This window comes from Oncorhynchus clarkii, chromosome 17 (assembly GCF_045791955.1).
Source record: "Oncorhynchus clarkii lewisi isolate Uvic-CL-2024 chromosome 17, UVic_Ocla_1.0, whole genome shotgun sequence".
Lineage (NCBI taxonomy): Eukaryota > Metazoa > Chordata > Actinopteri > Salmoniformes > Salmonidae > Oncorhynchus > Oncorhynchus clarkii.
Genome location: NC_092163.1, coordinates 70,949,651 through 70,963,247, shown reverse-complemented (window position 1 = coordinate 70,963,247; position 13,597 = coordinate 70,949,651). Strand labels below are relative to the sequence as shown.

Below are 13,597 nucleotides of genomic sequence, written 5' to 3'. Positions count from 1 at the left end.
GTGCACCCGGCAACCTTGGCTAGCGCGCACTGCGCCCGGCCCGCCACAGGAGTCGCTGGTGCGCGATGAGACAAGGAGATCCCTACCGACCAATCCCTCCCTAACCCGGACGACGCTAGGCGTGCCCCACGGACCTCCCGGTCACGGCCGGTTACGACAGAGCCTGGGCGCGAACCCAGGGACTCTGATGGCACAACTCCCTGCAGTACAGCGCCCTTAACCACTGCGCCACCCGGGAGGCCCCTTTATTTATCAAGTTGAGTCCCATTGAGATCTTCTGTATCTCTTTCGCAGGGGAGCGCTGTCTATGTCTGTCTAAATGGTCAGTGAGTGCACCTGTAGCCGTAGAGCCTGAGGCATGCCTGGCGTGGGCTGTTTTCTGCCCAGAAGCCAGTGTTCACACACAGATACCAGTGGTTCACTGGACTGGAGCGAGCTGATCTGGCTCTGTTGTGGGTGGGCTTCCATTCCCAGCAGCTTCCCCACATTCTCCCCTTCAATCAACGAGTAAGACCCCCTCTCCCCATCCACCCCAATTCCTTTCTTGGCCTTGGCAACTTGACCCCTCAGCAGCCAGCTAACCCCCCACCAGCCAGCCAGCCAGCCAGCCAACCCCCCAGCCAGCCAGCTCACCAGGCAGCCTGGGAAGGGCAGTGTAATGAAGGCAAGATTTCTGTGTATTCTGGTTTAGGCGTGGGGAGTGTTAGGGCCAGCATCACAGCAGGCCTGAAGGGATAATATATGGACATCACGCTACATCACATGAACAGACGGCACTAAATGCTCCACACACCCAGCTGTTTCAGTGCTCAACCGCCATGCTTGCTCCACCTCTACCCTTTAGCCTGTCTGTCCCAATCAGTCTCTCCCCCCCTTTCTTTTTCCCTCTCTCTCATGCACTCTCTACCCCCTACTCCAAGGCACGGTAGAAAGGTTGAGCAACCGGACTGAGGGCAGCCTGCTGGTCATGTGTTAAGGACACCTGAATGTGTTTTAAATGTATCACACTCCTGTGGTAACAATTCCTCACGCCTTTGGAGTGTGCTTCTTTGTGCCTGGTAGGATTCAGGGGGATGGAGGCTTCACATAGGTAGTAGCAGGTGTGACGCAACACCTGAGACCGAGAGTAGTAGTTATAGACTGACTAGTAGGAAGAAGCCTTAGCACAGATCTAGGGTCAGCATCCCTTCACCAGACCTTTATCATCAGATGGAACCATTCAAAACTGACCTAAGATCAGTGTCTATGGTCAATATCATTCTCCTACTCGGGATCTGTCCAGTACCGTCCACAGATGCCTGAGGGTGACCTAACATGGTAGATGGCCTCAGAGGTCATCTGTATCCTCACCAGCACCGTGAGCCAATGAGACGATGGCTAGATGATGTCATTATTGTCGAAGTGTTCCATTGTGCTAAATGCCGAAGATCTGAGGGAGGCTTATGAGTTAAACTCCAGTTCATCAGTGTTCCAAGATAAAAGGGGAGTGTCAATGAAACGCAATCTCTTCATCAAATAGGCGACTGGGGATGGGCTGGGGGGGTGTTACCCACCCTTATGCCAGGACATACCAGGCAGGACAGCTGCCAGTCAAATGCTTTGGTAAACATCACCTCTACCCTCTTATTAAACTCTGGGATACCTGATACCTGGATACCTGGGTAACGGTGCTGCTTGCAACAGTATAGAGAATGACCAGCACCTTTTTGCAGTAAGTGCTGACCCACGTTAAAGTCTCAACTTTGGAGAGGACATGAAAGTCGCACGACTTGGCAGTCAAATAAAACACAACAGCAGAACACGTAGGAACACTTATCCAAGCATACCCATCACCACCACATCCACACTGTAGCCAGCTAGCTACCACCACCTAACTGTCCCTGAGAGAAGAGCAGAGGGTTGGGGCTTGTGGGTGCGCCCCAGGGCGGCTCTGCACTGGGCTGCTCTGCACTGGGCTGGCTGGTTGGCTGAGTTTGTGACCATGGGGAGGATTAGACAGGATTAGCTTTATGGTAACCTTCCCAAAGTGTCAGACTGAGACTCATAGTCCTGTGAAGCAGGCGGCCTGGGAATCCAGCAGGCCCAACGCCAATGGCCCCCGCGGCCTCCACAGCCCAGGGGACCAGTTCAGAGGGGATTAACGCCACAGCCACACCGCCATACACACACACACACACACACACACACTGTGTCTGCTAAATAACTATGATGTAAATGCCTTTGACTATAATGTTGTCTAATCGTGTTACTTTCCTGTCTCCCTCACTGTCTAGTATTTATTAGAGATTAATATTCTGATCCCGTCTACCTCTGTCTAGTACTTATTAGAGATTAATAGTCTGATCCTGTCTCCCTCTGTCTAGTATTTATTAGAGATGAAGAGCCTGATCCTGTCTCCCTCTGTCTAGTATTTATTAGAGAGGAATAGTCTGATCCTGTCTCCCCCTTTGACTGTAGTATTTATTAGAGATGAGAGTCTGATCCTGTCTCCCTCTGACTGTAGTATTTATTTGAGATGAAGAGTCTGATCCTGTCTCTCTCTGTCTAGTATTTATTAGAGATGAAGAGTCTGATCCTGTCTCCCTCTGACTGTAGTATTTATTAGAGATGAAGAGTCTGATCCTGTCTCCCTCTGTCTAGTATTTATTAGAGATGAAGAGTCTGATCCTGTCTCCCTCTTGTCTAGTATTTATTAGAGATGAAGAGTCTGATCCTGTCTCCCTCTGTCTAGTATTTATTAGAGATGAAGAGTCTGATCCTGTCTCCCTCTGTCTAGTATTTATTAGAGATGAAGAGTCTGATCCTGTCTCCCTCTGACTATAGTATTTATTAGAGATGAAGAGTCTGATCCTGTCTCCCTCTGTCTAGTATTTATTAGAGATGAAGAGTCTGATCCTGTCTCCCTCTGACTGTAGTATTTATTAGAGATGAAGAGTCTGATCCTGTCTCTCTCTGTCTAGTATTTATTAGAGATGAAGAGTCTGATCCTGTCTCCCTCTGACTGTAGTATTTATTAGAGATGAAGAGTCTGATCCTGTCTCCCTCTGTCTAGTATTTATTAGAGATGAAGAGTCTGATCCTGTCTCCCTCTTGTCTAGTATTTATTAGAGATGAAGAGTCTGATCCTGTCTCCCTCTGTCTAGTATTTATTAGAGATGAAGAGTCTGATCCTGTCTCCCTCTGACTGTAGTATTTATTAGAGATGAAGAGTCTGATCCTGTCTCTCTCTGTCTAGTATTTATTAGAGATGAAGAGTCTGATCCTGTCTCCCTCTGACTGTAGTATTTATTAGAGATGAAGAGTCTGATCCTGTCTCCCTCTGTCTAGTATTTATTAGAGATGAAGAGTCTGATCCTGTCTCCCTCTTGTCTAGTATTTATTAGAGATGAAGAGTCTGATCCTGTCTCCCTCTGTCTAGTATTTATTAGAGATGAAGAGTCTGATCCTGCCTCCAGAACACATCCTGAAGAGGGGGGACAGCGAGGCGGTGGCCTACGCCTTTTTTCACCTGCAGCATTGGAAGAGGGCCGAGGGAGCCTTAAACCTGCTGCACTGCACCTGGGAAGGCAGTACGTACTGGGTGTAGGACATTGATTGATTGATGAATTAGTGGGTTAATTGGTTGATTTAGTTAAAGGATTATGCACTCGCATTAAAAGTCATTGATGTGTTTTTTTTTCTGAATTTCTCACCTGCAGCTTTTCGGATAATTCCCTACCCTCTAGAGAAGGGTCACCTGTTTTACCCCTACCCTGGGTGCACAGAAACAGCAGATCGGGAACTGCTGCCGAGTAAGTAGGACAAGTCACTACTATACAGTATACTCAATGCAATGGTCAATTCTGCTGTCCACTCATGATATGTGCCTCTCAACCCCCACCCCACCTCTCTCACTCTCCTTCTCTTCTGCAGCCTTCCATGAGGTGTCTGTGTACCCGAAGAAAGAGCTTCCCTTCTTCATCCTCTTCACAGCAGGCCTTTGCTCCTTCACTGCCATGCTGGCCATGCTCACACACCAGTTCCCTGAGCTCATGGGTGTCTTTGTCAAAGCAGTAAGTCCTGCACTTCTCTTCCACTGATCCTAGAATAATTGTTTGATATTGGCCTGGATCTGTTTTAAATTAGAAGTTAGAGTTTTAATGGGAACAATTCAATTATTGAGATGTGTATGCATGGCTTCAGTGCCTCTCATTACCAAATACACATAGCATCAGCAATCCAGCAAAACACCGTTGGTTGTATGCATGTTATTATGTACTCTGACCCGGTTGACCTCTGGTGTAGTCGCTGCCTCTCGTCTCTGTCAACAACGAGGCTCATGGGATGCCTGGGTCTGGAGGTCGAGGCGCCGGTTTGTTTCACTGCACATTCACTCCCTACACCTCAACTGCTGCTCTCCAACAACTTGTTGTGCACCGTAGTTAAGCAATCCAGCCAAAATCGTGTATGATTTAATATCTTATTTCATGGGTCTGTTTTGTCTCCAAGGTTTGAGAATGAAATGAGGCCTAACCATATCCTTTTGTAGATTTCAAGAGTACTGTATGACTTGGCGCAGAATAGGGATGGCACAATTACTGTATAATTGTGTGTCCGACAATTATGGATGAAAATAAAATAACCGTCATAACAGGTATGAAAAAAATAAACTGGAACGAGCATCTGACTGACGATGGGATGGCCGGAAATTTGTGCGGTTGAGTCCATTTCCGCGGTAACATGGACACTTTACAACGTGATGAAAATGTGTTGCTCCTTGCTGAAGCAAGCAAGGTGTTGTCAAGTCTTTGGTTTCCTAGGCAACGTCCCCTCCCTGCAGTCAAGAGCGGAGGTGGGGGGAAGAATGTGCGTATTAAATAACAAACTGACAATTATAACGGTGACCTGCGGTCATTTGACTGACAAATAACTGTCCTCCAAAATTCCATGAATGTCACAGCATCTCCATCTAAGCTCTGTCCCAGCCAGGTAGTTAGTAGTTCAGTTCACTGTATTGCATAGCAGAAGACCATCCAAGAACCAACAGCTAGGAGGGCCACTCTGGGTACTAGTTCAGATCTAGGATAGTAACAGTTTTAACTGGCTCGTCTTGCATTGCCAGTTCCAAGTCCCGTGGGAAAGACGGAAACGTTGGTTCAGAACAGGCGAACGACACCTCTGTTCAACAGCACTGTACTTGGATAGTATATCAGACCTGAGGATGTAGCTTGCTTTGATGATGCCAGTTTTCCACAGAGCCACACCCTGTCAGGAGGGTCAGCTTCAGGATGATAGAGTGCCTGTCACTACGACAACAGGCTAACACCTCCACTCAGTAATTTTCAAAGGGCTGTTCCCAGGCCAGCCCAGGCTCAATTTCTTAGGGCACAATGCCAGTTAAACATCAAAAGCAAAGAAAACTGCAGTCCAATTGCCCCCATAGACAAATTCACCAAGCCCCTTTTCCTTGAAGTTATGGCCATATATGGTGGCCGAAAGAGTGTGTAAGCAGCTGATAACACAATACAACATATACTCTATACCCTTGACAGACAGACTTAACGGTATGTTGCCAAAATAATAAAAATCTGCCAATGTTTTTTTTAAGACAAATTCATACAGTCCCATTTTGACCACATTCTTTCCGGGACAAGCCTTTTATATGTACCTTGTTTGTGCCGGCAAGTTTAGGAGTGTGCCAATGTGGGTGGACATATATTTGAATAAATCCATTGAATATACACCATTACAAAGAAATCCATTTATTAATGTGTTTTAGGCAGGTTTTAAGAAACATTATTAGACTAAAATATATTTTTCAAAAGAATAGAATGGCACAGTTTTTGTTAAATGATGTTACTGGTCTGTGCAGCCTATAGGCTACATGGCTGCACAGGAAATCAATAGTGATTTTGTTCATTAAACAGACAAGACACACTTAGGCCACCCTGATCACAGTCAAAACACATATTTTATAATGGGTTAAGAATGTAAGGAAATATAACAGAATCAAATACAAGTCATATTTGTCCCACACAACTTTTGTGTCACGGCAACATTTGGAACCGCTGTCATATAAAAAGGTGATATTTTGAAACAAGCCCATGCTTTTTATCCACGTTTCATCTGTTTCCTACCCTCGCATTCACTTTGTTAGGGAGCAGGCGTAGGGTCTTACATTGAGAATATCATGATGGCAATCTATATTTTCAAAAGCATTTGAGTCGTGTTTGTATTCCACAACCTCTGCGGGCTTTTGGAGTTGCCTTTATGAGATGGAGCATAATAATAGGCCTACACTTGATTAAGACTACATTATTGCATGCTAAATGGTTCTGATCAGCGATAGATGAGTAAACGTATATATGAACTACCACCTCCAATTGTTTGCCAGCCAGAAAATTAACCAAATATACAGATGGAGAATCGATGAGAATAAAAATCCCATTGATTAAGACAAGTACAGGCTTTTGGTTGCGTGTAGGCCTAGGCTACTAAGCGGCTGTGAGTGAAGTGAAAAACGATCCACTTGTTAAACTACATAACATGCTGACAAAATGTTCTGATCAGTGCTAATGAATGAGCCAACTCGACATTTCCACAGCCTAATTGTAGCCTAACCTATATCCAAACAGAGATTCAGTAAAAATACAAATCTGACATCGATTGATTTATCAAGATGACTCTCCACGCTTGTCTAAAAGCAGCAGGAAATGGTGCTGAAATAGTGAACACACTGGCAGGCTATTATTTCAAATGTATTATAACATGTGGATGACTTTGGGAGATTCAATACGCAACAATTTGCCTTCTACTTGCATTCGCCTTCTTCATTCCTTCCACTTGCATTCGCCTACTTTATTCCAACATTTACGTCAACCAGTGATATTTATTCCCCCAGTAATTCTTTATGGATCCATCCAGTTGTGGTTAAGAAAACAGTGCCTCTGGTGGACTATGTGAAGAGACGGGTGAAGTGACATACCTCGCAAAGTTTAGAACTGGCAAGAGGATAGTAGTAACGGGCGCTGCCTAGCAACCATCAAGAGCTTAATTAAGAGCGTAGTTAGTGCGTGCCAATGCCGTCTCAACATTACGACTACATTTCATACTAGGCTGTAGGCAGAACTTTACAAAATTCATGACTAGGTTGGTTGCTGGAAATACACTGAACAAAAATATAAATGCAACATGCAACAATTTCAATGATTTTACTGAGTTACAGTTCATATAAAGAAATCAGTCAATTTAAATAAATTCATTAGGCCTTAGTCTATGGATTTCGCATGACTGGGCAGGGGCGCAGCCATGGGTGGGCCCGAGACGGCAAAGTCCACTCACTGGGGAGCCAGGCCATGCCAAACAGAATGAGTTTTAGCCCCACAAATGGGCTTTATTACAGGCAGAAATTCTCCTCATCAGCTGTCCGGATAACTGGTCTCAGATGATCCCGCAGGTGAAGAAGTCGGAGTGGAGGTCCTGGGCTGGCGTGGTTACACGTGGTCTGCGGTTGTGAGGCCGGTTGGACGTACTGCCAAATTCTCTAAAACGATGTTGGAGGGTGGCTTATGGTAGAGAAATGAAGAACATTAAATTCTCTGGCAACATCTCTGGTGGACATTCCATTCCAGTCAACATGCCAATTGCGCTCCCTCAGCTTGAGACATCTGTGGCATTATGTTGTGGGGCAAAACTGCACATTTTAGTGGCCTTTTATTGTCCCCAGCACAAGGTGCACTTAATATACCACACCTGTCAGGTGGATGGATTGTCTTGGCAAAAGAGAAATGCTCACTAACAGGTATGTAAACAAATTTGTGCACAAAATTGGAGAGAAATATGTTTTTTGTAGGTATGGAACATTTATGGGATATTTTTCTTCAGCTCATGAAACATGAGATCAACATGTTTTGATGTATGTGATTTAGTCCCATTTCTTATGTTTTCATAAGACACGTGTGGCAGACTCTGTGTTTCTGTTTTTAGCTTGTTTGGCTAGGCCCTCTCTCACACTAGGCTAATCCTCTGTTTACAGTGGCCCTGTTTATTAGCTCTCACCTTACACAGCCGGGCTATTAGCCTGGGTAAAAGCAAGCCCTCAGAGACCGTCTCATGCTCAGACTTTTGTTATGGGAAAGGCTACCTCTAGATAGTGGAGAGCCTGGTTTTTACATCACGGCGAAGATCCTGGTTTTTACAGCCCGGTGGAGAGCCTGGTTTGTGTAAGGGCCAGATAGAGAGAGGCACTACATGAAAGCCTCAGAGGCTGGAGGGAAGAACGGCCAGGCCCCCACCATTCTCTGAGGTTAACCGCCCCCCTGGCTTCCTCTTATTCACTCCTATTCCCACTACATGACAGCTGTAATCTACTCCTAGTCACACTACATGTTAGCCATATTATAACCGTATTTTACTATATACCGGTATTGATGCATGGACCGGTTTGGGTTTTTACTTTACCTTCTATAACTATTTGAATGTTTGATTTGTTAAATGTGATATTCCGTGTGTAACATCCATTTTTATTGTTTACACTGCTACAACTTAGACCGCTGCGCCACTCGGGAGCCCTAAGGCACTGCATCTCAGTGCTAGAGGCATCACTACAGACACTGGTTCGATTCCAGGCTGAATCACAACCGGCCGTAATAAGGAGTCCCATAGGGCAGCGCACAATTGGCCCAGCATCGTCTGGGTTAGAGGAGGGTTTGGACAGGGTAGGCCGTCATTGTAAAAAAAAAAATGTACTTAACTGACTTGCCTAGTTAAATAAAGGTTAAATTAAAAAACTTGAGTCATCCCCCCCATCTTTCCATCTCTCCATGCCGCTTTCCTCACATACTTCGCCCCAAGGAGCGCATATGTTGTTGCTTGACCACCAGACACTTGCGTTCAGCCTGCATCGTCAATGAAGCACATGCAACAATTTTGATGACATTTGCTTAATATAAATCCACAAGCGTTCTATAATTACACTTCGTTTCTTACATCTGCAAACATCTAGTTTCTCTTTTCTTAGCTAAGCTAAATCGTGTTAGCCGCTAATTCTAATCGTTAGTTAGCTGGCTAGCTAGCTAATAAATGTACTGAGTCAGAGCAAACGTAGCTAGCTAATACAGCCAAAGATTATAGTGTCCCAGATGAAAAACTGACCATCACGTTGGTTCTTACCCTGTCACAATAACTCCTCCCTGGCATTTTCATTCATTGTCATGTCAAACAACACTGTATACAAAGTGCCCACTATTATATTCTAACTATAGAATTAGAATGATTATTCTATTTCCATGATTCCTTCAAGTGTTTTGACCTAAATCGCAAGTCAAATTGCAATTTTTGGTTAAAAATAAGCCCTAGTTTTTTCCCCCATATCGTGCAGCCCTACATGGCAGTGTGAAAATTACCTCAAATAAGTGCAGTAAATGCAAAAATGTATGGAAATGCAGGAAATTGAATTCAACAGTATTAAACAATCAGAATGGAGAAAGACCCATTTGAAATCACTTAGAATGTATGTGTTACCACCCTAGGGTCACGCACTACTCATAGTAGGGTCACGCACTACTTAAAAAAACATAAAATACCATCATACTGTCAAAAAATAGGCTACCTATCATTGGTGGCAGTTGGTCAGTAGAGACTCGCCTAATTCAATGTGTGCTTTGTAACTCTCTCCATCTTATGGAGGATGGATGATGTTTTCAGTTTTCAGACGTACAGTGTTCACCCCCTTGGCATTTTCCCTATTTTGTTGCCTTACAACCTGGAATTAAAAATAGATTTTTGGGGGATTTGTATCATTTGACATTTGATTTACACAACATGCCTACCACTTTGAAGATGCAATTTTTTTAAATTGTGAAACTAACAAGAAATAAGACAAAAACGGAGAACTTGAGCATGCGTAACTACCCCCCCCCCCCCCCAAGTTACTACTTTGTAGAGCCATCTTTTGCAGCAATTACAGCTGCAAGTCTCTTGGGGTATGTCTCTCTAAGCTTGGCACATCTAGCCACTGGGATTTTTGCCCATTCTTCAAGGCAAAACTGCTCCAGCTCCTTCAAGTTGGATGGGGTCCCCTGGTGTACAGCAATCTTTAAGTCATACCACAGATTCTTAATTGGATTGGGGTCTGGGCTTTGACTAGGCCATTCCAAGACATTTAAATGTTTCCCCTTAAACCACTCCAGTGTTGCTTTAGCAGTATGCTTGGAGTCATTGTCCTGCTGGAAGGTGAACCTTCGTCTCAGTCTCAAATCTCTGGAAGACCGAAAAAGGTTCCCCTCAAGAATTTCCATGTATTTAGCACCATCCATCATTCTTTCAATTCTGACCAGTTTCCCAGTCCCTGCCGATGAAAATCATCCCCACAGCATGATGCTGCCACCACCATGCTTCACTGTGTGAATGGTGTTCTCAGGGTGATGAGAGGTGTTGGGTTTGCACCAGACATAGCGTTTTCCTTGATGGCCAAAAGCTACATTTTAGTCTCATCTGAGTGTACCTTCTTCCATATGTTTGGGGAATCTCCCACATGCCTTTTGGTGAACACCAAATGTGTTTGCTTATTTTTTTCTGGCCATTCTTCCGTAAAGCCCAGCTCTGTGGAGTGTACGGCTTAAAGTGGTTCTATGGACAGACACTCCAATCTCCACTGTGGAGCTTTGCAGCTCCTTCAGGGTTATCTTTGGTCTCTTTGTTGCCTCACTGATTAATGCCCTCCTTGCCTGGTCTGTGAGTTTTGGTGGGCGGCCTTATCTTGGCAGGTTTGTTGTGGTGCCATATTCTTTCAATTTTTTAAGAATGGATTTAATGGTGCTCTGTGGGATGTTCAAAGTTTGATATTTTTTTTATAACCCAACCCTGATCTGTACTTGTCCACAACTTTGTCCCTGACCTGTTTGGAGAGCTCCTTTTTTCTTCATGGTGCTGATTGCTTGGTGGTGCCCCTCGCTTAGTGGTGTTGCAGACGCTGATACTGAGATCATGTGACAGATCATGTGACACTTATATCGCACACAGGTGGACTTTATTTAACTAATTATGTGACTTCTGAAGGTAATTGGTTGCACCAGATCTTATTTAGGGGCTTCATAGCAAAGGGGGTGAATACATATGCACACACCACTTTTCAGTTTTTTATTTCATAGAATGTTTTTGAAACAAGTAATTTTTTTACATTTGACTTCACCAAATTCAGCTATTTTGTGTATGTCCATTACATGAAATAAAAATCTATTTAAATTACAGGTTGTAATGCAACAAAATAGGAAAAACGTCAAGGGGGATGAATACTTTTGCTGGGCACTGTAGGTGATTGAGTGTTATGACGAAAGAGAAAGTTGTTTCCTTGTAAATCTTATCTGATGGAGTGTCTTTAAACACTTTGAAACATCTGACTGCTCGTCACTGCACACTGTTCTGTTTGGGTCTGGGTGGACGTATCTGTAGATTTCTGATTATTGAAATGTTTACCAAGAGACGTGTTTTTATAAACACAAGCAAATAGTTGGCCAAAATACACTTCAACATGGAATGTATGAAGACCACACTCCAGATGAAAACGTAGTCACAACTTTGCAGTCTTGTATAATGTCGCTTACCTGAATGTGAAAAACAATGATCAATTGGGCTGATATCTTAAAACCATAATCAATTGTGCTGATATCTTAAAACCATGATCAATTGGGTTGATATGTTATGTGAAGTATAGACATTATACATTCCAGTTGTTGTACTAGGCATGAAGAGTAGCCTATGTTATCATATTGTGTGGTGTCTTCGCTGTATTTTGCACAATTTCCTCATTACAGTCCTCTACTTCATTAAGGATTGAGTGTGTAGGCTTGGGCGGTATACCGTGTATGTACTGCATACCAGGGTATTTTGAAATACCGACAGACAGTATGATTTTCAATACCGTTTGGGGCACCCTAAAGCTTGAGGGGTGCGTGCTATGCCCTTGCTTAACTATCTTAGGTGTGCAAAATACATTTTCTCCAACTCAGGGCTCCAGCTATGCATTTGGTCATGACACCCTGTTCTGTTTGAGTCTGGGTTGACGTGTCTGTAGACCTGTGACTATTGAAATGTTTACCAAAAGGCTTGTTTTTATAAACGCAAGCAAATAGTTTGCCAAAATACACTTCAGTAAGGAATGTGTGAAGACCACACTCAAGATGAAAATTTGCAGTCAGTACTTTGCAGTCTATAATGTTGTCTACCTGAATGTGAAAAACCATGTTAACATGAAGTATAGACATTATACATTCCAATTGTTGTACTAGGCATAAAGACTAGCCTATGTTATCATATTGTGTGGTGTTGTCGCTTTAGGTAGTGTGTATATGTTAGGCTTGGGCAGTATACCATATACATTTTGAAATACCAACGGTATGATTTTCAATACCGTTTGGGGCACCTTAAAGCTGGGGCAAATCTAAGATAGTTATCTCCAGCTCAGGGCTCCAGCTATGCATTTGCTTTGCTAACTTGCTAGCTAAGTGACTCTCTTGCAAAATCCAGATTCTTGGTCACAGTAGAGACAATCAATCCCCTCCTGGATGAAGATCTTTACTGTTTAAATTTGCTTTGTGAGTAAAAAAAAATCTGTAAAAATGTTTGGAAATAAACAGTGCATACCCTTGTATGCGCTGCCGGTAATACCGTATACCAATGGGACTTCCCCCATAACATTTTAATAATGATAATGAAACCTACAATTCTACACTGTTGCTTAAGAGAACATAACACTTTCTTTTGGGGGGGTTGCCACAATAAATAATATTGAAAAATGGTTTTAATGACTAGATTACTAATCTACTCCCCTGAAAATCCCCCCACCCAATAATTAATTGATAGGTGTGAAATCCTACCAACTCTATCCTGCTCCTCCCCTGACAATCCCATCCACAGTGATCGATTGATAGGCCAAACTGTTAAGAATGTGGCCAGGATAAAAAATTGCAATGAGGAAATAACTCATGGTGTGATTGTGGTAACGTACAGGAACACAAATCCTTTTGTTCTCCCGATCTGGAATATTTCACCATCAAATGCCGAGCACATTACTTCCCGGGATAATTTTATTCTGTTATCTCTGTTATCGTCACGGTCGTGCATAATTTCTCAAAGTTGGGTTTTATTCGGAATGGCAGAAAAGGGCTGTCCCAGGATGTCTGACCCTAACTGGGCTCAGGGGTGGTCCTCTGATTTAGTTCAAATCCAATTCCCTTTTTCCTTCATTAAACAGTCCAAATTCACATTGTAAAATTGTGTAAACAGTATCATACTCACTCATTCATCTTATACAGCAATTAGATGTAAACCTTATATCTGGGGCTATTATATAAACAGCGTTATGGTAATGTGGCCACACCGTCTCCCATGAGCTTCCCAAGTTGTGACAAACGGACCAGTTCGTAGCTGGATTCTTCACCGATCTTTTATACTTTCTCCGGAACATGAAATTTGTTCATACCTCAAGTTCTGTGAGGTGGAAGGATTTCCTTTGTTCTCCATGAAAAACTACTCTCTATAACTGTTTGTCCATGAGGTCTTCTCAGGAATTTACGACCTCTGACCACAGCAGCCTAGTTGAAGGAGGCAAGGGGGAGGC

General features: G+C 43.5%; 1 protein-coding gene across 1 annotated transcript in view; it reads left to right on the top strand.

The window, feature by feature from the left end:
* Positions 1–13,597, top strand: part of LOC139371355 (suppressor of tumorigenicity 7 protein-like) — a 37,119-nt gene that overhangs the window by 7,756 nt on the left and 15,766 nt on the right. Inside the window, exons 12-14 of the mRNA XM_071111703.1 lie at positions 3,419–3,569; positions 3,699–3,791; positions 3,913–4,052. Of these exons, the coding sequence (XP_070967804.1) occupies positions 3,419–3,569; positions 3,699–3,791; positions 3,913–4,052 (384 nt within the window). The remainder of the gene's footprint in view (positions 1–3,418; positions 3,570–3,698; positions 3,792–3,912; positions 4,053–13,597) is intronic.